The following is a 23,748-nucleotide window of genomic DNA, read 5'->3' on the forward strand; positions in this document are numbered from 1 at the left end:
TTCAGACAGTCTGGAGACTTTAGGACAAGAAATGTTCAATCAACACCAGAGATGAGATGCAGAAGGAAATAATCTTTGGCAAAACAAACAAAAAAACAAAAATTAACCATTTTAGATCAATCAGTTGGAATCGCAAATCATCAATAATGTTATCAATAATGTGAGACAGCTGGCAGGCACTGATTCACCTTTCTAGCGTCTGGAGTTCAGGAACACTGAGATGATCAGAGAACGTTTGGTAGAATATCAACAGAACCACTGAAACCTGGTGAACGGAAAACCAGGAGCATGATGAATCTAAAGCAGGACGTATTCAGAAAACAAACACTGGTGGAACCAGAGGAGAAGGAGGGACGACTACTAAATGGTCAGGCGTAGAACATTGGGAGAACACTGGGGAGACGCTGGAACGTTGCTGAAAGTCTGGCAGAGATTTTTAGGAGGTGCGACAGAATGTTGTGGAAACTTCTAGAGAAATACAAGGAATACAGAGAAAACCCCTTGGAATGTCAAAACATTAAAAAAAAACTTGGATCAACCGCAGAGGGTGTTCCCTTAGGAACATCATAGAGCAATGAATGAGACCTGGTCAGAGGGATGACTGGAGATCATCAGAAGAACCTCAGAGAGAGGGGGTTCAGTTATCAGGCCACATCTAAAAGACCCTGGTTGGGAAAATATAAAACAAAGACCACTAATGGAAACCCACTAGAATTTGATTCCAACAGGGTTTGATTCAAACCTACTGGATGGATTCTCACAGGAACCTGCAGATTCAGCGTCTGCTCTTAGGGAGGACGGTAACCCTGGAGGTTCCTGAGCCCACTCTGCCCTGAAGGTCCCCTCATTTCAAGATGCAGAAGGTCCTTGATCAGGTTGGACCCAACATTTCCCATGTTTTTCTGATGGAAATTAAATAAAATGGTAAAATGGAGAAGAACGGCTGAAGTCCAGACACTGATAGGAACCATGGATCCCAACATGTAGCCATCAGGTTTCAAATGAGAAGAATTCAAGATGATTTTCATCATGTAGACTTCAAACCTGTCAGAACATCAGGGTTCATCAGGGTCCGATCATCTATGATCAAATAAATCTGACCTTCAGACCTAAAGGAGCAACATGTTCTGCTCTGTGATGGTGGTTTGATCTCTGAGAGGTTTATCAGAGGAGAAGGTTGGAAAACTTTTGGGAGAATGTGATTGTTGACTTTTAATGGAAAGTTTGAGGAATAAAGCAGAAGACCTTTTGGTTGTTCTTGGTTCAAACTGAGAGGAGTTCCTTTAGAAAGGTCTGGACACTCTGACTGATCTGATCTAACACTCATGTTCTGCTTAGGACTCCTCCTCCTCCTCCTCCTTCTCCTTCTCCTCTGCTCCATCCTCCTGAGGGAGGGTGGAGGACAGAGCGTACGCCTCACTGAGTCCCTCAGAGACCACCGACACGTCAGCCTCCACCACCAGTGAACCCTCCCTCACCTCCTCCCTGACTTCCTCCACAATCTCCAGCTCCTTCTCTACTTCCTCCCTGACCTCCACTACTGCTTCCACCTGGTCCTGGAGCACCTCCTGCTGGTCATTAGGGGCCAGCTGGGCGTGGACCTCGGTGAAGGGGAGCTCCAGCTCAGCGGAGCCTGGTGAGGGCAGCTGGATGTCGACCTCGGCGGTGAGGGACTCCCTGTTCTGGCCTGAGGCCTCCGGAGGCTGGGAGTCTGAGCTTCTGCGAGGCTGAAGGACACAAGAACATCTTTAGTCTGAACTGAGACTTTCAAAGACTGTCTGATGGTCAGGTGACCAGCGAGAGTCTCTGTACCTTCTTGATGCCAAAGGTCAGAGGGGAGACCTTCAGGCTGGCAGTTCTCTGCTTGATTTTCTCCCGTTGTTCTGCTGAAACGATCTTTGTCCCGATCTTGTTCATCTTCTTCTCGATGTTGTGTCTGGAGAAGGCTTTCTTCAGGCTGTCCACCTGCAGAGAGACAGAGACAATATCGTTTGTCTGACTGATCCAACACCTGGAGGTCTGCTTCCTGTGGTTCCTACCTTCTTCAGGCTGGACCGTTTCAGTTTATCCGCTGTGGACTTCTCCATGCTGTCCAGATCCTGAGGCCACGGCTCCTCTTCATCCATGTCGGCCTCCAGGCCAACATCTTCGTCAGACGACAGGTCGATGGTCTGGAAGGCCCCGTCCTGCCTGTCATCGCTGACACCCGGAGCAGATGGCTCGCCTTCCTCCAGGATCTCATCGCGAGGAAACGGAGGAGGCTCCTTCACGAAAACATTGGTCGGGATCTCGTTTTCCTCCTGCAACAGAGCAAGGCACCGCGTCAGAACCGGACCCACCTAGAAGGTGTGGACTGGATGGACAGACACAGTAACAGGGAGACACAAGGAAACCACAATACACACATTGACCCAGAGACAGAGGAATGCTGGGAATGTTTTGGAAGGATTGATCAATCAATCAGGTTTACTTTTGCTTCCAATTTCAGCAGCATGGCAGTTCAAAGTGCTTTCCATCAGGAAAACATTAAAAACATCATAAACACAACGGCGTCAGGTGACAGAAGGCTGACTTTGGAACTGTCCTTATGTGTTTCTGAAAGTTCTGGTCAGATTTTGGGCCTGATTATTAGTTTCTACCAGTAATAACTGAAGCTGGGTGCTGGAATGTTCTGGGAGGATTGGAGGAATGTTCTAATGTTCTGAGAAATGTTCTGGGAATGTTGCGTGTTGCTGACAGGAGGCAGAAGGAGAGGAGTTGACCTTCAGCCACAGAGCTGGACCAGCAGGTTGTGGTTTCAGCCCATAACAACTCCGTTACCATGACAACCACAGCCCCCTCTGAAGATTTTCCAGGTTGGCTCCCACAGCAGCACATATCCAAATAAGGTTAGTGGCTGAAGAACAGCCAGGCAGCCCTCTTTGGGACCACATTTCCCAGCATGCATCTGGTGACTTCGCACCTACCTGGAAAATGAGCACCTTGAAGTTGTTCCTGCTGATCAGGTGGGCGTGATTCGCCTCCAGCTTCCTCACCTGGGCACCCTGACGCTCCATCCTCTCCCGGACCTGCAGAGACACAACATGGAGGACATGGAGGACATGGAGGACATGGAGGACATGGAGGACGGTCCGCCAGGTGCTCCAGGTGTGCTGGTGCGTTCACTGACCTCCTTCATGGTCACGGACAGCTTGCGGCTCTTGTCCAGCAGCTTGCTGACGGTGTTGGACGTGTGGCTGTGACTCTTGGACAGCCGGGTCATGTCTGCCTGGATCCCTCTGACCACGCTCTCCATCTGGACCTGGTGCATCTGAAACACACCCGGAACCGGGTCACAGGTCACCCCAGAGCCCAGAGTACAGACAAAACCTTCTCAGTCATCAGACACTCGCTGACAGCTGCGGTTCTGCAGAAGGTCCAGTCCGTTCCTGAGGTGGTACTGGTAAACACACCTGGAGGGATGTGACGTCTTACCTCGGCTCCGCACCAACAGGAAGTGGGATCCACATTCCTGAGGAGGAACTCTGAGGGTGTGTCAGAACATGGAGCAGAACCACAGCCCGGGTCTGGCCCAGATGTTCCTCCACCTTCTGGTCTGGTTCTGGTTTAATCAGCTGTTCTAACTGGACTCTGGACCCTGAACCCGTCCACTCACCTCCATCTTGTTCTGGTTGTCCTGCACAGCGTCCAGCATGTTGACCAGCTTGTCGAGGAGAGTCAGAACCGTGATGGCGTTGACTGGACCCTGACCCAGCTTCTCCGGGTCAAAGGCAGCAGAACCAGAGGCCTGCTCCTCGCCCTGCGAGTCCAGGTTGAGGTTCAGGTCTGGGGCGTCGGCGGGGACCATCAGGTCCTGGTTCTGGTGGGACTCGGTGGTCACCATGTCGACGGAGGAGTAAGCAGAGTCTCCTGCAGTGGAGAAAACACCCAAACTCTGTTCGCCTGCAGTCAGAGAGCTGCGCTCTGATTGGCTGCTGGGAGGGAAACTTTCCAGATAACTTCCTTCTGTGGAAACGTCCACACCTTTAACCCCTTCCCTGCTGCAGCCGGGACCGACTGAAGACACACTGTGGACACCAGCTCTGTTCACACACCTTTCACCCACAGGGACGTCTGGACCGGACAACTGGACCAGAACCCTGAACCAGAACTATCTGACAGCAACAGGTTTCAGCTCTGCTGCCCCTCAAAGGGTTAAGCTCTCTCTCTGCCTTCAGCCTGGAGCTCAGAGTCTCTCTACCACACCCAGGGGGGAGGGGGCAGTTACCATGGAGATGGGGCAGGAGAGAGAGCCAGTGAGAGCCAGTGTCTCTTGCTCGCCCATGTTTTTCCGATGAAGTCATCTGGAAGGAAAACTGCAGCTTTCCTCCCATTGTATTCGAGCTGGAACTCCAGAGTCCAGAGGAAAGCCGGCCCGGTTCCACTGATCCAGAACTGGTTCTGTTAAACTAAAACACAGAGATATTCTTCAATAACCAGAGTCCTGAGGAAAAACGGCCTATTTAAAGTTCCTCTGTGTGTCCCGGTTCCACTGACCCAGAACCTCTCCTGGTTCTGTTAAGCTAAAACACAGGGATCATTCTTTTATAACCAGAGTTCAGAGGAAAAACAGCTGATTTAAGTTTCCTATCACTGTTTTTCTTAGGATAATTTGGCTGTAAAGCTGTCACCCCCCTCTGCTCTAATGTTTATAATATTTTTATAATAAATGTAATTCTGGCTAAATACAAATATTCATAAATTGAACTTGATAAGACACTTTATGTTTCTCTTTTTCTTAAGTAGACATAAAATCAACATCAGAAACAACTCATATCTAATAGTTTGTGCTTTTATCTCCTGTTTGTTTCTATTGAGTGTGTCTTCTGTCTACTTCCTGTTTGTTCAATAAAGTTCTTGAAAAAAAAAGTGAGCGCATGCGCAGAAGTAAACTTTAGTTAGTAAACACAAGTCATCTGATTTATGGATGTAATAAGTGATTAAAGAAAGGTCAGGGGTCAGAGGTCAGCTTAGGTTTAGGATTTTTAAAGGAAATAGAAGTGGTTCGGTTCTGAAAGTGGTCCGGTTCTGGAAGTGATTCGGTTCTGAGAACGGTGGCTCCTCCGTCCTGGAGGCTCAGGTCAGCTGACCCACAGCCCGTCTGTGCTGCCGAACCCCTGCCTCATCCTGCGGTTCGGTTCTGGTCAGACGGCAGAACCAGCTCCTCTGTGCGGACCCAGACCTCCTCTTCCTCCTTCTCATCCTCCTCAGCATGGCCTTCATCACCGCTAACTGGAACCCGCTGGGAGACGCCTTCTACCGGTCAGTACCACACACACCTGGCGCGAAACACCTGGGGCTCCGCTCTGCAGCTGGGTCAGATCCTGCTGGGTCCGAACCTGCTCTGTTTACAGAACTGCTTTGGCCGGTCACATTAGTCACATGACTAAAGCTAGCTTCCGCCACACAGCACACCTGTCCCCCCTTCCTCTCCAGGTGAGTTCTTATGGACCCAGACTAGAGCCGAAGGAACCATCGGATGTCTGCCTGCCAGGATCCGGGTTCGGACCGGTTCTGTTTGTCACACAGAGACCCGGTTACCTGGAATGAGCTGAAACCTGAGCAGAAATGAACAGAGTCTGGTCGGTTCTGCTGGTTCTGGTGTTAAACTGTCCCGGTTCTGTCTCTGCAGGAAGACGGAACTCTATGAGATGTTCTGGAGCCTCCGGGATGGACTGAGGGACAGTCTGATTGCAGCAGCTCCGTATGGAGGCCCAATCGGTGGGTTCTGGTTCCGATGGTTTACCTGGACTTGGTCACTTTATTCAGTTATGTAGTTATGTGGAGACATGGAGTGACTCTGGTCACAAACACAGTGAGGTTCAACCAGGCTTCATGTCTTCACAGTCTGTTACCATGGTGACACAATCAGAGTTAGAAAAGCCCCCCCTCCCCCACTAGTTGTAACCCTGTTGTTGTGTCCCAGCTCTGCTCAGAGAGCCGCTCAGACGTTCCCCCAGCACTCGTCCTCAGCTGGAGATCTACTCCGCCTCCGGAGTGTCCATCACCAGCTTCCCTGTAAGGAGACGCGTCCAACACAGCACCCGTCCCAGAGTGACCTTGTGCTGTCCCTCACCTGTCTCACCTGTTTTTCAGTGGAAGAGCGGTCCGGTGGTCTACCTGGGCTGGTCCGTCAACGACGAGCTGCTGTGTGTTCAGGAGGACGGGACGGTTCTGATCTATGACCTGTTTGGGTCCTTCAAGAGACACTTCAGCATGGGACAGGTGGGTCCAGTCAGAGACATCGGTGAGGGACAGGTGGGTCTTGGACAGGTGTGTGTTTGTGACCCTGTTAACTGGTTCTCTTTGTGACAAACAGGAAGTGGTCCAGAGTCAGGTGTTGGAGGCCAAGGTGTTCCACTCGCCGTATGGAACAGGCGTCGCCATAGTAACGGGTTCCTCCCGCTTCACCTTGGCAACCAACATCGAGGACCTCAAGCTGCGCAGGCTACCTGAGGTCCCAGGTAAGGATGGCTGGAGGACAGCCCATCCAGGCGTCCTCTACCCGTCCCCTACCTGTTTCTGTCCCCTCAGGTCTCCAGGGCAGGCCGTCCTGCTGGGCCGTCCTCACTCAGGACAGACAGACCAAAGTCCTGGTGTCCAGTGGACCTGAGCTCTACGTCCTGGACAACACGTCCTGCACGGCTGTGGTAGGCCCTCTGCTCCTCAGACAGACAGGTGAGCTGAGGACTCTCACCTGTCTCACCACCTGTCTGTCCTCAGTATCCTCCAGGTCTCAGTCCTCAGGCTGGCAGCATCGTCCACATGTCTGTCTCCTTCAGCTACAAATATCTGGCTCTGTTCACCGAGACGGGGCGCCTGTGGACCGGCTTGTCCAACCTACAGGTGGGCAGGCTGCTGTGTGGAGGGGCGGGGCCACACCTGTGTGGGATCTGACAGGTTTCTGCTGTTTGCAGGAGAGACTGAGTGAGGTGGACACCAAGCAGGCAGCGACGCCCAGACAGATGGTCTGGTACGTTGACCTTTGAACCTGTCCACCTGACCACTTTGGGCCTGTCTACCAGTTGACCTCTCTACCTCTGCACCTGTCTACCTGCCTGTCTGTTGACCTCTGAACCCGTCTACCTGTCCAGGTGCCGCAGGCCGAGGTCCCAGCAGCCCTCGGTGGTGTTGATGTGGGACCGGCTCCTCCTGGTGGTGGGATCTTGTAACGACACCATCCAGTATCCTTGACCTGAGCTCAGATTGGACCCAGAGCAGGTTGTTAGTGTGGTTGACCCTTGACCCTGAACCAGGTTCCCCCTGGAGGACCAGTCGGTGCTGGTGGGCGAACTGGATGGGGTTCGGATCATCAGCTCCAGCAGCCAGGAGCTGCTGCAGGAGGTTCCTCTGGTCTGCCAGGACATCTTCAAGATCGCCTCCATGGCCCCTGGAGCGCTGCTGCTGGAGGCCCACCGGGAGTACGAGGTATACTGGTCACACTGGTCACACTGGTGCTGCTGGTGGCAACCCAGACCCGTGGTTCTGATCCCTCCTGTCTGAGCAGAAGTCCAGTCAGAAGGCGGACGAGTACCTGAGGGAGATCAAGGAGCAGAACGTCCTGGGAGACGCCGTCCGGCAGTGTGTGGAGGCGGCCACTCACGAGTATGACCCTGACACCCAGAAGGCCCTGATGAGGGTGAGGTCACCAGAACCAGAACCACAGCCAGAATCACAGAACCATCCAATCACTGAACAGATGCTAAGAACAGATTAATGTGTTGATGTACCAAAACTTTCTCCATCTGAACAGAAACAAAACTGAAGTTATCTTTGGATCTAAAGAGGAACAATCTAGAGTTCTAGATCTAGAGTCAGGGCACAGATTCAGATATTCCAGCTGGAAACTAGAGATCAGGCTGAAGCTTTGACCTGAACCTTCAGAGCCACATAAAGATGGTTCCAAAGTCGGCCTTCTGTCACCTGAATAAACTTTAAAATCCTGCTGTTAGTTTATAAGTCACTGAACGTCTTAGAACCAAAACACATTAAAGATCTGCTGAACATAGAGAAGCAGCATTCAGAACAAACTTCCAGAAAACTGCAAAACAGGCGAAACACTGAGTTCCTTCAAATCCAGACTGAACCTGGTTTGAGCTGCTACTGAAACATAACAAATGAAACATTAATCGACATATTTAGATCACTCTGATGATGACACTCGACAAAACGTAACGTTACTGGTCTCACTGCTGCTGCTGAAATATTCTATTCAAAGTGAACTTGATTGATTGACTGACTAATGCGGCCTCTCTCCACTAGGCGGCGTCCTTTGGGAAGTGCTTCCTGACGGAGTTCAGCCCGGATCAGTTCGTGATGACCTGCAGGGAGCTGCGGGTTCTGAACGCCGTCAGAGAGAGCAGCGTGGGGATGCCGCTCACACACACTCAGTATCCTGCCCTGGTGCATCATGGGAGATGGAGTTCTGGGGTTATTTCTGTTCACAGGTTCAATTTCACTGCATATTTATTCAACACCATTTCACTTCATCTTGATTTTCTTTTAAAAGCAGAATTTAGATTGTTTGATCTGTCAAGATTTTTCCATAAACTGTCTTTTCTGGATATAAAGTTCCTTTTTTCAAATCTGTTTTGAATAGTGTTTTTGTTTCAATTAGTTTTTGTTTATATTTCCTTTAGTTTTGGATATTTAAACTTTTACATGGTTTATATTAGATATATGTGAGATGCTCTTTAACCTCTGACCTCAGATTTAAACAGATGACCCTTCAGGTCCTGATAGACAGGTGAGTCTCCTTGTTTCCAGGTTGGCGTGTTGTTAAAACTTGAGCTGCTTTTCACAACATTTGGTGTTTTACTAGGTTAAACTAGGTTGGTGGAATCAACTAACTCCCTCACTCTTTGGTTGCCTAGCAACAACCTGCTGCTAATTAAGGTTTAGCCACTGTTAATTAAAACTGATTAAAAATAAAAAACAGCAGAGAGGAGAGAAAACTGGATAAAACAGGAAAGACTGTTAGATCTGGCCACCCTGTCCTCAACTTGACTTCTGTCCAGCTCGTCCTCCTCAGTGTCTCCTGTTGTCCCTCAGGCTGGTCTACCGGCAGTTCTACCCTCTGGCCATCGAGGTCTGTCACTACCTGAAGATCCCAGACTACCAGGGAGTCAGTCGAGTCCTGAAGCACTGGGCGTCCTGCAAGGTAACACCCCGTCTCCACCTGTCTCCACCTGTCTCCAACTGTCCCCTCACCTGTGTGTGTGTGTGTGTCCAGGTGCAGCAGAAGGACTTGACCGATGAGGCCATAGCCCGAGCAGTCTGTGCCAAGGTGGGAGACTCACCTGGAGTTTCGTACTCGGACATCGCAGCTAAAGCGTATGAATGTGGACGGCCGGAGCTCGCCATCAAGGTACGCTGCTGCTGCTGCCGCTGCTCTGTAGGGTTCAAACCTCAGTGTCCTCTTCATGCCGTCTGTAGTAACGTGTCGGTACCTTCCACTCTGCAGCTGCTGGATTTCGAGGCCCGGTCCGGACAGCAGGTTCCTCTGCTGCTGAAGATGAAGAGGAGCCAGCTAGCTCTCAGTAAAGCCGTGGAGAGCGGCGACACCGACCTGGGTAAGCCTCAGGCTCCGCCCCCAGCCACCTGCCAGGTGAGCAAGCTGACCTGTGTGTGTGTTTCCAGTTTACACGGTGGTGACGTACCTGAAGAACGAGATGAACAGAGGAGATTTCTTCATGACTCTGAGGAACCAGCCGGTGGCGCTCAGCCTCTACAGACAGGTGAGCGCACTTGGACCTCCTGACCTCCACTTCACTATGGAGATACTGGAGGTCAAAGGTCATGACAAGGAGGCTTAGCCTTCTGAAAGCCAAAAAGTCTCTCAGGATCACTAAATCGGTCCTAGACATGTAAACAAAGACCAGGCAGATGTTTCCTGTTGGTTACCATGGAGATGAGTGACCGTGTCCTCCGTGTCTCCAGTTCTGCAAACTGCAGGAGCCTCAGACGCTGAAGGACCTGTACAACCAGGACGACGACCACCAGGAGCTGGGCAACTTCTACGTGACGTCCAGCTACAGGGACAAGGTGAGCCGCTCTCACCTGGACAGGTAGGTGGACAGCTGTCCTCGTCCTTACCTGTCCCTTCTGTCTTCGTCCAGAGGCTCGAGGGTCGGCTGGCGCAGCTGCAGAGCGCCGTGGACGAGTACAACAAGGCCAAGAACGACTTTGCTGCCAAGGTAACTGTCTCACCTGTCCAATAGGTGTGTGTCCACCAGGTGTGGACGGTCTCTGATGTCTCCTGTCCTTCAGGCCACGGAGGAGGAAATGCGCCTCCTTCGATTCCAAAGGAAGCTGGATGACGAGAAGGGGGCGGGACTTCTGGGACTCTCCCTGCAGGTATCTGTAAACACAGGTGACCAATCAGAGACAGGCCTGGGGTTACTGAGTGATGTCACTTTCTGTGCAGGCCACCATGGAGGCTCTGATGTCATTGGGTCTCCACAAGCAAGCAGAGCAGCTCTACAGAGACTTCAGAGTGCCGGACAAAAGGTGTGACGTCACGGCAGGCCGGGCTGTGATTGGCTGGATTGACAGAAATATTTTATTTTGAAGGTGCCTCACTTCCTGTCTTACCTGCTCAGGTACTGGTGGCTGAAGCTGAAGTCTCTGGCTGAGAAGGAGCAGTGGGAGGAGCTAGAGAAGTTCTCCAAGAGCAAGAAGTCTCCTATTGGCTACCTGGTGAGAGAAGCCCCGCCCTAACAGCCCCCTTTAACACTGAACTGCATTTCCCTTTATTCCTTGCTGCCTACCTGTCCTCAGGCCTTCGTGGAGGTGTGCATGAAGAACAACAACAGGCATGAAGCCAAGAAGTACGTCAGCAAGGTCACACCTGAGCAGAAGGTCAAAGCTCACCTGGCCGTGGGGTAAGACCACACCTGTGACATCATCACGCAGTGGAGCCCTGCCCACCGCTCACTCTTCTTCCTCTTTGGCTGTCAGCGACCTGGAGGGGGCAGCGGACGCCGCCATTGAGCGAAAGAATGAAGCTGAGATGGGAGCGGTCCTCTCCAGATGCTCCGCCTCCGACCGGCTGCTGATGGACAAGCTGAACAGGGCCCGGGTCACCGCCGCCAAGAAGTGACCCAAATCGAGTCCAAGTCACCGCCGATTCCTGCAGCTAGCAGCGCTAACACAGTCCGCTAAATAAATTCTTCTGTTTCCGACCCGTTGTTCCCATTTGTGTGCCTGTTCTACTAGTTTTCTGCTGGCTTCAGATTTGAACTTTGACTAGGCCACACAATCCCATGAATCTGCTTTGATCGTAACCATCCCACAGTATGATGCTGACACTATGTGGTTTGTTTGTAAAGTTACACAGTCAAGAAATAACGGCAGCAATTTGGGTTAGTCTGTCATAAGAGGAAAAAATGGGGGTTAGTTAAACCTTTGATTAACCAACCAAATATTTATCTACAAACTAAATATTTAACTCTAAACTAGCTATATTTAGTTTTCTGACAATATATTTAGTTCCAAATTTAATGTTAAGTAAAAAGCTAAATATTTAGCTTGCAAACTATTTATTTTACCATCTACATATTCCAAACTTAAGGTTGTTATCTAGCTAGCTAACTGCACATTTATTTTGGAGCTAAATATTTACCTGCCAAGCTAACATAACTTAATGAGGAGCTAAACAGTTACCTTTGTAGCTAGCTAGCTAGCTAGCTAACTACGGTACATATGTATTTTTGGTGCTAACTATGTGTGACTTTACCGCCGTGTTTGTGGGAATGCATGTCTAGGTAGATACCTGCCACGTTTCATTTGTTTGTGAATAAGTCAGAAACTTTGAAGCCCGGTGGACTTTGTGTTTGGACCGAACCAGACGTTCAATTCTGAGATATAAACTGGACACTGAGCCGCTCCGGGTCAGAACTGGCACCCGTAGAGGCGGCGCCCCCTGCTGGTCCGCAGTGATTAAAAAATGAGACCAAGAGAACCACTCTGGAACCGAACTTCAGGGATATTTCAGTGTTTTCTGGAGAAAAACCAGCTGCTTGGGTTCTGTTCAGCCAGCTGCTGGGTCAAGTGACCTCAGGCTCTTTGCTCACAGCAGAACCGAACTCAGAAGACTCTGAATCTGAGCCCTGATTGGTTGATTAGTCATTCAATCTGGACTGGGTCCAGATTCGAGCGTGATTTGGGCCCAGGCCAGAAGTTTGCGGGACCCAGGGGGCGGTTCGGTTCGGGGCGGAGTGGGGGCGTGGCCTGTATCAGCAGATGTACAAACAGGTCGGTTCGGCCAGAACTTCTGCAGCGAACTCCGAAGTTCTGCAACAGGTAGGTAGTTTCCTTTGGGTCCAGGTGTTCAGGTGCAGGACCGACTGGTTCCGAACCGGGCTGAGCGACCAGTACCAGAGGCGAGGTTCTGGTCCGGCTTTGAGTCCAGTTTGGTTTCATGAGACTTCTGCAGAGTTTTATGGTGCGTTCAGGCGCAGCTCGAAAACGGGAGGCACTGGTCAGCCTCGTGTTCTGATCCGACCCGGACCAGCTCAGCTCACATCAGCAGGTCCACTTCCGCCTCCTGAAGTTAGAAGCGGAAGGAACGGAACAAGTGAAACCAGAATTGGGTCAGAATCAGAACCCTAGAGCTGGACCGCATCAGAAAAAGCTGAGTCAGGGTCTGGTTAACCTTTAACCTATCACATCTGATAGTTCTGCTGTCTGATAGTACCGGAGTACGTGTTATAGGACCGCAGTATTTCACATCTTCACATTTATTCTTGTAAGGAGGGCCAAAAGGGTCAAAATAATAATAATAAAAAAAACGCTATGAAAAATAAATGTCTCATTAAATAATGTAATATGCATTGTACATACTTCTAGAAATATACATTCATTTTAATATAGATATTCACTTTTTACTTAGTTTTAAATAGAGTGAAATAATTCTAGGTATTTTTATCTGTGGTACTATTATAGTCATATCACCTGTACAGTATCCTGTTATTACTGCAGTACTAAGAGTACTCTTAATGTACTATGATAGTATATTGCTGCCGTTGTAGCTAGAAACGGGTGAGTGAAATTTATTCACCCCTGGTAACTGGGTGAGTAAATTTCCGTCAGAAAATTCAGCAATTTTCTAAAGAAAACATGGAAATTTCTAACTTTGAAAAATCAGGATTTTGTTTAAAAAAAAAAAAAAACTCAGAAATTTAGAGATTAATTTCACTTTCTTTAGAAGGTGTAGATTGTGAAAAGTGAACATTTCTGAGCTTGCATTGTCTAGCATTTATGATTTGTAAATTCTCTGAGCTCCAAAGTCAAATTTTGCACAAAAAAAGAAAACAATAAAATTTGAAATTAGTCTCAGAAATTTTCTACTGAAAATGTGAACATTTTTGAGTAAAGTCATAAAATTTCCAAAGTTGAAAATCTCTTAAATTTTTTTCAGCTCAGAAATTTCCACGTATTTTTCTAGAATGTTTTTTGAAAAAAAACAAAAAAAACAAGGGAATTTGTGGTCTCCAGAAGTCAAAAATTTGCTATAAAAAAGAGATTAATCTCAGAAATTAGAAAATTCTCCGTCTGAAATTAAATGTGACTAAACTTCTCTTGTATTATGTCCATTATGACAGTCAGAAAACTTAGAGAACTTTTTTAGTTTTATTCCTTCAGCTGTGTTTTGCCCCAGAGTGACCCTGCCTCTGCTGGTTTCCATAGAAACAGCCTGGTTGGCGCGCCTGCTCAGTGATTGGCTCCAGCAGACAGGTGAGATGTCGTCGGTGAAGGTAGAGTCCGTGGTGAAGGAGCACGCTCAGATCGGCGAGGGGCCGGTGTGGGAGGAGTCAGAGCAGACGCTGCTGTTCGTCGACATCGCCGGGCAGAAAATCCACCGCTGGAACTCGGCGACCAATCAGATCCAGTCTCTGCAGACAGGTGGGCGTCTCCTCGTCACCTGAAGCTGCCTCACCTGGCCGCTTGTCACCGCTCTGCTCCTCTCCTCAGCTGACACGGTGGGGTTCGCAGTCCCTCGCCGGTCCGGCGGTTACGTCGCAGGCGTGGGCTGCAGCATCGTGGCTGTTGATTGGTCGACTCAGAAGGTGACATCACTGGCCAGCGTCGAAGACGACAAGCCAGAGAACCGCCTGAATGACGGGAAGGCCGATCCGATGGGACGGCTGCTGGCAGGTATTGCACGCCTGTCTGCTGCTGACTCACCTGGTCACCCATTACTATGGCGATGTTCTTCCTCCCTCAGGTACGATGAGGAGGGACGCTCAGACGGCTCAGGTGAAACCAGGATCTTTGTACCTGATGAAGTCTGACCTGTCCGTCACCAAGCTGCTGGGCCAGGTAGGCTCACCTTTCGGCGTCCCCTACAGTCTGTCTGCGTACCTGCAGCCAGTGGGCGGGGCCTCACCTGTCCCTCACCTGGTAGGTGGACATCTCTAACGGGATGGACTGGACTACAGACCTGAAGACGCTCTTCTACATCGACAGCCTGGCTATGAGCGTCGACGCCTTCGACTACGACTCGGCCTCTGGAAAGCTGGGTAACCACGCCGTAACCATGGCAACGCCTGGAGCCTCACCTGACTCCTCCGTCCGCTTCGCTTCCATGCTACCTGTCTGTTTGTCTGTCGTCTAGGTAACCGTCGGGTGGTGTACCGGTTGGCGGAGGGGGAGGGCGTTCCCGACGGGATGACACTCGACGCCATCGGCCGCCTCTGGGTGGCGTGCTACGACGGAGGACGAGTCCTCAACATCGACCCTGCGACTGGTCAGTCAGACTGGGAGGACTGGTTACTTGTCGTTTTAACATTTGTTTTATATTTTGAAACAAAATAACATAAAAACTATTCACTATAGTCGGCACTGAAAGGTACCAAGTACACACCCAGGTGGAACTCCTCTGTTTATTGTTTTAAATGTTTAAAATGTTTTTAGTTAATTCATAAATAAAAATTATAATTTTCTTCTGCAGATGTTTCTGTATTTTCCTAAACATGATGGATGGATGTGACCAAGTCTGTTTTTCTGTAAAAACTTGTCAGATGGTTCTGATCCGATTTACCAGATAAAAAGAAAAATTCTTAATATTTTCTGAATTTCGGGTCAAACAGAACCAGACGGATCCGGTCATCCAGTTCAAGCTGTTGGACTTTCAACCATTAAACATTTTATGGGCGCAGCTTTGATCTTTCCAGATTACAGCAGATTATTCAGAGTGACTCAGCAGGAGCCGACCCAGTAGACCCAGTGGACCCAGTGGACCAGGGCTAACACTGGTGGAGTTCACTGGTTTAATCGTGTTGTTCATTGGTTAAACTGGACGTTCCTCTCCTCTCAGGTAAACGCCTACAGACGGTGTCTCTGCCCGCCACAAAGACCACTTCCTGCTGCTTCGGCGGCCCAGACTACTCTGACCTCTATGTGACCTCAGCCAGCCTGGGTCTGGACCAATCAGAGCTCCAGAAACAGCCGCAGGCCGGGAACACCTTCAGGGTGAGAGCCCCGCCCCCCACCTCTCCTCCACCTGTCGGAGGCCTGCTTTGACCTCTGCTGTGTCTGTGTGCAGGTGACGGGACTCGGGGTCAAAGGTCGACCATCAAACGCATTCAGCGGGTGACCTGCAGGAGTCGTCTGATCGTCAATAAAGCTGCTGATTAATGATCAAACTGGATCAATAAATGATTTTACACTAATCACCTGTACTCTGTAATAAAGGCAGAGCTGAGCACAATGCATGCTGGGAGTTGTAGTCTCTGACGGCGTCGTGATGCAGAAGGGTTTGTTTTATTTCCACACCTAGTGCAAAATGACAGCAACAACAACACAGACAGACAGAGAAGCTACAGAACCTTCTAGAAAATGTCTGTACAGGTAGAAAACTTTGTGCTCTCAACTTTTGGAAAGTTTGGACTGAAAATAACTAAAAACGGGCCGGAGGTGGGGGACAGTGAGAGCACCACTAGTGCTGATGCTGCAGGAACAGAACAGGTTCTGCTCTGACGACCCCGGTCCAGTTGGTGATTCTTAAGTGTTTACATGGATTATACAGCAGCGGGTGCAAACATGCAGCAAACGACCAAACGAGCTGCAAACGTGAAGAATTCAAACTGCAAAAAACAAAAACACCATGCAAACAAAATCAAGAGAAGAAGAAAAACCTAAAATCAATAAAACTGCAAAAAAGGAACAAGGGGGAAAAATACCACAAAATATTAACAGCGAGTATAAAACTACAACAGCGTATTGGGACCATTGTAGTAAATTTATACCAAAAAAACAACAAAAAAAATTCAGACCCAGGAGAACCGGTCTCTGAAATTCATCTTGATTGATCTCTGAAATGTTGGAGAAAAATCAGGGAAATTTCTGACTTTCAAAGGTCAGAAATTTGCTAGAAACTTTCCTGAAATTTTTAGATTAATCTCAGAAATTTTCTAGAAAATACGATGAAATTTCTGAGCTCCAAAAGTTTAAAATTTGCAGGAACAAACTCAGTAATTTACAGATGTATCTCTTAAATTTTCTAGAAAATATTTGGAAATTTTTGAGATTCAAAAGTGAAAAATTTCCAGTTTTGAAACTCCAAAGATTTCCAAGATTTTTCTAGAAGATTTCTAAGGTTAATTGAAAATTTTCTGAGTTTTTGGCAGGAATTTATGCATTTAAATTAATTAATAAATTTTTATTTACAATGTTTAAAATACAGTGTCGAATAAAATACTGCAAACTTGCTCCACTAAAACAAAAGTCCTCCAGACCACTAGGGGGAGTCGACCAACAAATCATGTGGAGCCAGTAAAACTGGAGGAGGGAAGAAAAGTTGTTATGCTTCCCTTATCTTGTAAAAATTCAGCCTTTTCAGTTCTGCAGAACAGCAGCATATTTGCGTTGGTAACATTCTCTGCTCCAGACTCCCTCTAGTGGTCTGGAGGAATTCTGTGTTTAGTATTTGAGGCATTCTTCATTGAGTTTCCATCTCCTGTGGTTGCAGCATTTTTCTGTTGCGTTTGGTTTTTGTTTTGTTTCCTGTTTGCAGCTCATTTCGCCGTTTGTTGGGTCCAAATTACAGAAGCCTGCTGGTTCTGCCTGCAGCACCTTTTGGACCCACCAGAGGCAGAAACACTGATTTCTAGTTGATGTTCCCGACTCTGCTGAGTCTCAGGTGGATCATCTGAGGAACAAAGGTGTTTCTTCAGGAGTAAAGGTCCAGATTGACACAGTTTGTTTGGGTTCTGGAGACCCAGTTGATTTGGGTTCTACGGCCCGGCGTTGTGGATCTGTAAGGCCAGTAAATACAGCAGAAGATAGAAGCATACGACGTAGTGAGAAGAGTTGAACCCTGTACAAGCGGACGCAGACGGAGGAACCCAGAACCACCACAGAACCTCAGACCTGTCGACCTGCAGCGCCCCCGGTGGAGGGGAGGTCTATAGCACCATGGTAAACTCAACCCAGGAGGGTTTAATGGCACCTTACGTTTGAATCAGACCTCTACCAGCTCATGGGTTTCAGACGTTCAGGTCGGTGTTGCCTCCACCGTGTTTGGTGGCATTTGGGTTTGTTCTGAAAGCACCAGAGGTCCGCAGCAGGTCTGGGTTCCCGGCCAGCGACCAGGAAACAAAAACATGATCCGTTCACATTAACCATCAGAAAGTTCAAAGTGCTCATTGGTCCCGTTGCTCCGGAGTGGGCGTGGCCAGCTCAGTAATGCTCCTCAGAGTGGGCGGGGTCACAGAAGAAGCGAGAGCTGCGTTTGGCCGACCGGGCCGTGAAGGGAACCGTCTTCAGTGCTGAAACGACCAAACACAGCCGCCGGTCAGGAGAGCGCCGGCTGACTCCTGGCCCCATGGTTACCATAGTGACAGTGTTACCTGTGATGATGTCCTCGATGGCGCCGTCTTTCCCTTCGTACACATGCCGGCTGTCTTTGCCTTGCTTCCGTCTGAGCTCAGTGATCAGCTCCTGCTGCTGCCGCTTGCCTTTGTGCGATGGAGACTGGGAGGAGGCGGAGGGAAAGGTCAGGGGTCATGAAGGTCCAACACTTCATAAGACTAATAAACCAGAATGAGTTCCTGACTGACACAACGTAACGGACATGCAGGGTCACACAGGCCGACCCGGTTCTCTGGGTTTCACCACATTATTCATTCATTTAGAAATGAAAAGTTTAAACTAAATATTTTAACAGGCTAAATATTTAGTTAGCAAGCTAACTAGTTAGCTACAAAGTGAATGTTTAGCTAACTCACAGCTAAACATTTAGTTAGTTAGCTAAGTAATTTGCTCCAAACTGAGTCTTTAACTCTTTACTATCTAAATATTTAGCCTACCAACATAATATTTATCTCCAAGCTAAATATTTAGTTTGTTAGCTGGCACCTTGGTCTCCGCCTCCTCCTGCTGCTCCTCCTGCTCCAGTTTCTCCAGCAGCATCTGCTCCTGGCGCCTCCTCTGCTCGTTCTCCTCCTCCGCCACCTAAACACACTTCCTGTTAGTTCAAACGTCCACTTCTTGTTACAAATGTGGGAGGGGCTTCCGGTCAACAGGCCACGCCCCCATCCTGGCACTCACCCTGTAGGCCTTGATGAAGCGGACAAAGATGGGGAAGAAGACGGATGGTGGCATCGTTTTGGAGCTCTCTCCAAAGAACTTCACGGCGTCTTCAAAGGCGTCCTGCAGATCAACCACACAACACAAACATGACTGGCTCATTTCTACCAGAGTTACGGTAACAGTCAGTCAGTACGGTAATCAGAGACCAGAGGACTCACTGGCAGCTGGGGTTAAAACCAAACACCTTACTGTGACGGCGAGTTATAGGGTCACTATGGGTAGAAAAAAAAGTAAATTTCTGCCAAAAAATCTGAAATTTTCTAGAGAAAACGAGGACATTTACTAGAAACAAAAATCTGAAATTTTTAGATAAATCTCAGAAATGTTCAATAAAAACCTGCCTGTAAATTTCTGTTTCTAAATTCCAAAATTTTCGACTTCAGAAATGTCCATGTTTTCTTCTTAGGATACTTCTGAGATTTTTTTTTTAGCAAAGATTAATCTCTTTGGATCTCTTAGGAAAATCTAGGACATTTCTGAGTTGAACAATTGAAGTAAAAAAAAAAAACTCAAATATTTATAGTAATCTCAGAAATGTTCTTGAAAAGACAAGGAAATTTATTAGTTTCAAAAGTCAAAACTGAGAAAATGTTCAAAAGCCGAAAAGTTTTGAATTCAGAAATTTCTGTTTTTTTTCTGAGATTGATCACAAAATTTCAGATTTTTTTTGGCAGAAATTCCCTTTTTCTGTATACGTGTGAACGTTAACATTGAGTTGGGGGCGTGGCCAGCAGCAGCTTATTTGCATTTAAAGTGAGAGATCAGAAAAAGCAGAACTGATCAGACTAAAATCTAATTTTCTAAAAATGATTTTGTGCAAAAAATGTAACAAACATGATTTGTTTAGGCCACTGACCGATCCTAGCCTGTTCAAGGAATCAAAATATGCGAACTTTAAGATTATCTTAAGATCTGTCACTGATTTAAGATTGTTGGGAAAATTGGGTCAGAAATCCTCCTAAAGATCTGAACTCAACCTGACATGGCGTCATTTTAGTGTCATAGTTCATCAGTGTGATGTTCTAACCGAGTCGGCCTCACCTGCGCGATGCGAGCGTCCTCCTGCAGCTTGTTGAGGCGGGACTCGTTCCTGCTGATGAAGTCTTTCAGTGTTGCATTGTGGGAAACGCTGAACTCCCTCCAGGTGAGCTCCATGCCGCGCTGCAGCTCCTTTACGTCACACAGGACGTTCTCCAGGCTCACTGCAAAGACCAGGCAGGTGAAGACAGGTCAGCCGGGCTCTGCTGCGCTGTGATTGGCTGACGGACTCACCTGCGGCGGCTTTGTCCACGTAATGCAGCTCGTTGTAAAACAGCGTGACTCCGGGATATTTCTCTCGCACCACGTTGGAGATGTAGTGGAGCAGCGTTTGCTTCCGGTCCGTCGATTTGGTCTCCAGCAGCTGAAAGCAAACAGACCTGATATCTGAACCCGGGGTGCACTTACTTTTCCATCCATAGAGCATGAAACATGACGCATAAGGGCCACAGCAGGGAGGAGAGGAGGAAATATCCGCCAAAAAACACTGACATTTTTAGATGACTATCAGACATTTTAAGATAAATCTCATTAATTTTCTAGAAAAAAAAAACATTGAAATTTCTAACTTTCAAAAGTTGAAAATTTGCAGAAAAAAAAATCTCAAAGTTTAAGATTAGTCTCAGAAATTTTTAAAGAAAAAGTTGGAAATATCTGAGCTTGGACAGTAAAAAAATTGCAAGAAAAAAAGTTTAATTTCTTTTACTTTTGAAGCTCAAACATTTCCAAATTTTTCTAGAAAATTTCTGAGATTAATCTCAAAATTCTAAAAAAAACCAACACATTTTTGGGGGATTTTTCTGTGTTTTAAAAGTTGAAAAATTTCAGCAGCAGAAAGGGAAACTCCAGTGCATATAAATGTTTGCAAGTTTGTTATCATTTTCATCCTAAAACACCAACATTTCCAGTAAAAACATGTTGAAGTCGTGCTGCTCTTCCTTTATTTTAGTTTTTGGTTACCTCTGATTGATTTTTAATCTGATTTTATGGAGTTTGTCTGTTTGAGTCAACGATTAATTATTTGCTAAATTGGTTTTAATCGATGAATCGTTTCATTTCCTCGTGTTTGAGCGCCCTCTCCTTGCTGCCGCCCCGGGTATCTGCCCCTGTGGTGTGAACGGGTTACCAGGTCCAAGCTCTGCAGTTTGAAGCCGTACACGGCTCCCCTCTTGCTGCTGTTCATGTAGTTCCCCAGAGCCAGGATGATCTGCGCCACAAACAGCAGAGACGTTACCTCAGATCGCTTCAGGCTGGAAATCAAACCAAACGCACCGACCTCCAGGATCTTCTTCAGCTTCTGAGACGATTTGATGGACACCGACGCGGCGATGATGGCGTGGAGTTGCTGAGAAGGAAGCACAGTCGGTCAGTTTTGGGTTTTCTCTGAACCTCTGCAGTGTTTTTTGGTTTCCTTACCGGCGTCAGCATCTGGATGTTGTCTGCGTAGTTTCCCATGAAGGTCATGATGGTCATGCGCTGGCTGAGCCGCTCGATGCGGCTGAACTGCATCATGAAGCGGTCCTCGTCGCTCAGAGCCTCCAGCGGCTTCCTGTCCCTCTCGTACTGCCGAAGCAGCTTGACCTCGGCCTCCGTCGGGATGAAGCGCGTCAGACACTCGACGAAGTCCACAGGAACGGTCCGGAGGTCGAACCTGCACAGGAACATCACCGTCGCTACACAATTCTCCTTTTTCTACCATTTCATGCATCTAACATTTATTAAAATCAACAATTTTTGGTTCTACTTTAGAAATATTGGCACGTAAATTTGAGATAATTTTCCTTTGTGCTAATGTTCCACCATATATGGGACTTTTTGATGATATAAGTCAAACTGAGGCATAATGAGGTGTATTAGGATCATTGTAGATAAAAAAAATGGACTAAATTTCTGCCAAAAATCTCAGAAATGTTTTAGAAAAAAACAGAAAATTTCAAAATTCCAAAGTAAAATATATTTAAAAAATCTGAATTTTTGACATTAATCTCAATTTTTCTTAAAAAAAACAAAAAACAAACAAAAAACAAAAAAAACGGACATTTTTGAGCTTGAAAACTTAAAAATGTGGGGAAAAAAATTGAAAAATAAGCAAGTAAAAAAAAAAAAACCAAGAACATTTTAAAAAAGATCTCTGAGATGTTCATGTTCCAAAAGTAAAACGTATTTGAGACAAAATTCTGAAATTTTGAGATTAGTCTCAGAACTTTTCTAGAAAAATAGAAAATTTATGAGGTGCAAAAGAAAAACATTTCCAGAAAAAAACGAGAAACTGCTGAGTTTCATAAGTCGAATCAAACTTTTGACTTTTGAAACTCAAAAAATTTTCCAAACTTTCTCTAAAAATGTCTGAGATTGATGTTAATAGTTCAGATTTTTTTCTAGCAAATTTTTGTAACTCAGAAATTTCTTTGGTTTTTCTAGAAAATTTCTCTGATTCATTTCAAAGTTTCTGAGATTTTTAGCAGAAATTTACTCGTTTCCTTTCTTTCTAAAATCGTCCTGACACGTCGTAGCGCTCCTGTGTGAAGTAAACATGGAGAGTATCTTGTGATTTTAAAGTTGCTGTCCAACCAGAAAGCAGCAGATTATAATCTTAATCCTCATTATCGTCGGCCATGTTTGTAGTTTTTCTTCTGGTTGCTGCGTATCGATGCAACCCGGCCGTGCAGACCGGATCGGGTCGGATCCAGAGCCTCATGTCCGGTGTGGACCTACGTGTGGATGGCTCGGCAGATGATCTCTGAGGCCTGGCCGGCCTTCCTCAGGGTGATGGCCAGGTTCTTGGCCCGGTTGGCCTCCAGCAGCGACACCTTGGACGGGGCTTTCTGGGGCAGCTTCTGCCGGGACAGCGTCAGGTCCACGGCCGGGCCCTGGGCCTTGGTCTTGAACAGTTCCTCGAAGCCCTCCATGTCCAGGTCCTGGAGGCAGACGGACAGCGGCGTCATGCAGCAGGTAGAGGGCGTCTGGAAGCCTGACCTCTGACCTCTGAGTTTACCTGCAGGATGGACTCGTCATCGATGTCGTTGAAGACGGTTCCGTTGATCTGGCTGGGCTTCAGGGCAACCCAGTTCAGCACCGGCATCCGGAACTTGGTCTGGATCGGTTTCTTGATCTTCACGGCTGCAGAGGAAAGTTCAGAGGTCAAGCAAAGACTCGATGATTAATGTGAGATTCAATCAAAATGTTTTCTATTGCTTCAACACATTGTCTCTGAGCTATCTCCACCCAAAGAGGAACTTTTATGGGTTTTATCCCCAAAAACATTTCAGCATTTCCTCCTCAGAAACCAGAGCTACCATCCCGACAAATCTGCTTTCATGAACAGAACTGACATCCGGTAAACTCGCTTCGATCGGGACCAAAAACATCTGTTCCATTTCCAGGCAAAACAGCCAAACACTTGGAAAACTTGTTCCCCTCCTGGCCTGTGGGGGCGCTGCACCAAGAACCACTGAAGGAAACAACAAGAAAGCCTCTGAGGAAGACAGTGAGAGAAAACTCCTTCACTAAATGCAAACAAAAATGGAGGCGTCAGATTTTAGCTACTATTTATCTTTGATAAAAGACTTAAGTATTAGGCCCTTGTAGAAAAAAAGAGAGAACATTTCTGAGTTCAAAAAGTTGAAAATTTGAGATGACAATCTGAAATTCTCTCACATGTCTGACCTGAACCCAGAGGTCAGAGGTCAGGACTATGTAAAGGTCGTATCTGAACTGTTTTATCACAGATGGATGGAAAATGGGAAACTGGAGACTGAAACCAGTTTGGTTTCCAGTCTCCAGCTGGTGGACGGATGGAGTTAAAGGTATAAAAACGATAAAAACGTACAGAACAACTTGAGCGGACCCTCTGGCAGCAGAACAGAGGAGAAAACGGGTTAGTGTCAGAGGTCAGCCCTTCCATGTTACCATGGCGACGGGTCTGGAGGCCGCGGCCACCGTCTCACCTGCGAGGCCGGAGTTAAAGATGACGGTCGCCGACCCTCCTGACCCAGGCAGGGGTGGGGCCACAGGGGGAGGGGGCGGGGCCATGGGGACGGAGGAGAGCTCGCTGGTCCTGCAGGGGGGGGGCGGCGG

The 23,748-nt window shown here is 47.6% G+C and overlaps 4 protein-coding genes across 4 annotated transcripts in view; 2 read left to right on the forward strand and 2 right to left on the reverse strand.

Moving 5' to 3' along the window:
* Positions 1-903: 903 nt before the first annotated feature.
* Positions 904-3,990, reverse strand: cavin2b (caveolae associated protein 2b). Its single transcript, XM_015049292.1, has 6 exons — positions 3,656-3,990; positions 3,170-3,310; positions 2,967-3,068; positions 2,040-2,300; positions 1,813-1,965; positions 904-1,727 (listed from the first exon to the last, which is right to left on the reverse strand). Exons 1-6 carry the CDS (start codon positions 3,881-3,883, stop codon positions 1,335-1,337), a joined length of 1,278 nt encoding a protein of 425 aa, XP_014904778.1. The 5' UTR covers positions 3,884-3,990; the 3' UTR covers positions 904-1,334.
* Positions 3,991-4,764: 774 nt separating this feature from the next.
* Positions 4,765-11,222, forward strand: vps16 (VPS16 core subunit of CORVET and HOPS complexes). Its single transcript, XM_015049274.1, has 24 exons — positions 4,765-5,301; positions 5,672-5,760; positions 5,966-6,057; positions 6,136-6,264; positions 6,359-6,503; positions 6,574-6,689; positions 6,763-6,885; positions 6,957-7,012; positions 7,134-7,223; positions 7,296-7,467; positions 7,547-7,678; positions 8,302-8,429; positions 8,750-8,785; positions 9,091-9,199; positions 9,272-9,406; positions 9,503-9,611; positions 9,679-9,776; positions 9,979-10,083; positions 10,158-10,235; positions 10,309-10,395; positions 10,466-10,548; positions 10,641-10,737; positions 10,819-10,922; positions 10,999-11,222. The coding sequence occupies exons 1-24, from the start codon at positions 5,252-5,254 to the stop codon at positions 11,138-11,140; spliced, it is 2,505 nt and encodes an 834-aa protein (XP_014904760.1). The 5' UTR covers positions 4,765-5,251; the 3' UTR covers positions 11,141-11,222.
* A 1,038-nt stretch (positions 11,223-12,260) lies between these two features.
* Positions 12,261-16,296, forward strand: rgn (regucalcin). Its single transcript, XM_015049294.1, has 8 exons — positions 12,261-12,342; positions 13,729-13,944; positions 14,014-14,196; positions 14,267-14,361; positions 14,447-14,561; positions 14,657-14,788; positions 15,359-15,513; positions 15,587-16,296. Exons 2-8 carry the CDS (start codon positions 13,782-13,784, stop codon positions 15,635-15,637), a joined length of 894 nt encoding a protein of 297 aa, XP_014904780.1. The 5' UTR covers positions 12,261-12,342; positions 13,729-13,781; the 3' UTR covers positions 15,638-16,296.
* A 370-nt stretch (positions 16,297-16,666) lies between these two features.
* The window catches only part of fmnl2b (formin-like 2b), a 16,376-nt gene continuing 9,294 nt past the window's right edge, over positions 16,667-23,748 (reverse strand). Inside the window, exons 17-28 of the mRNA XM_015049301.1 lie at positions 23,619-23,748; positions 22,667-22,791; positions 22,387-22,589; positions 21,088-21,322; positions 20,948-21,016; positions 20,798-20,878; positions 19,906-20,035; positions 19,675-19,835; positions 18,592-18,693; positions 18,400-18,495; positions 17,892-18,015; positions 16,667-17,810 (exon numbers count right to left, since the gene is read on the reverse strand). The exon at positions 23,619-23,748 is cut by the window's right edge and continues 1 nt beyond it. Coding sequence (XP_014904787.1) covers positions 17,722-17,810; positions 17,892-18,015; positions 18,400-18,495; positions 18,592-18,693; positions 19,675-19,835; positions 19,906-20,035; positions 20,798-20,878; positions 20,948-21,016; positions 21,088-21,322; positions 22,387-22,589; positions 22,667-22,791; positions 23,619-23,748 — 1,545 coding nt within the window. The 3' untranslated portion in view covers positions 16,667-17,721. The remainder of the gene's footprint in view (positions 17,811-17,891; positions 18,016-18,399; positions 18,496-18,591; positions 18,694-19,674; positions 19,836-19,905; positions 20,036-20,797; positions 20,879-20,947; positions 21,017-21,087; positions 21,323-22,386; positions 22,590-22,666; positions 22,792-23,618) is intronic.

Source organism: Poecilia latipinna, unplaced genomic scaffold (assembly GCF_001443285.1).
Source record: "Poecilia latipinna isolate Pla-1442-1.1 unplaced genomic scaffold, P_latipinna-1.0 Scaffold939, whole genome shotgun sequence".
NCBI lineage: Eukaryota > Metazoa > Chordata > Actinopteri > Cyprinodontiformes > Poeciliidae > Poecilia > Poecilia latipinna.

Bases quoted from the DNA above. Each gene is read 5' to 3' on its own strand.
- cavin2b (XM_015049292.1), bottom strand. From the start codon at position 3,883: ATGGTGACCACCGAGTCCCACCAGAACCAGGACCTGATGGTCCCCGCC. The intron at 3,311-3,655 runs GTGAGTGGACGG...GGTGTGTTTCAG, and splicing joins ACAACCAGAACAAGATGGAG to ATGCACCAGGTCCAGATGGA. The intron at 1,728-1,812 runs GTACAGAGACTC...TGTGTCCTTCAG, and splicing joins TGACCTTTGGCATCAAGAAG to CCTCGCAGAAGCTCAGACTC.
- rgn (XM_015049294.1), top strand. From the start codon at position 13,782: ATGTCGTCGGTGAAGGTAGAGTCCGTGGTGAAGGAGCACGCTCAGATC. The intron at 14,362-14,446 runs GTAGGCTCACCT...CTCACCTGGTAG, and splicing joins TCACCAAGCTGCTGGGCCAG to GTGGACATCTCTAACGGGAT. The intron at 14,562-14,656 runs GTAACCACGCCG...TCTGTCGTCTAG, and splicing joins CTCGGCCTCTGGAAAGCTGG to GTAACCGTCGGGTGGTGTAC.
- vps16 (XM_015049274.1), top strand. From the start codon at position 5,252: ATGGCCTTCATCACCGCTAACTGGAACCCGCTGGGAGACGCCTTCTAC. The intron at 5,302-5,671 runs GTCAGTACCACA...CTGTCTCTGCAG, and splicing joins CTGGGAGACGCCTTCTACCG to GAAGACGGAACTCTATGAGA. The intron at 10,738-10,818 runs GTGAGAGAAGCC...ACCTGTCCTCAG, and splicing joins AGTCTCCTATTGGCTACCTG to GCCTTCGTGGAGGTGTGCAT.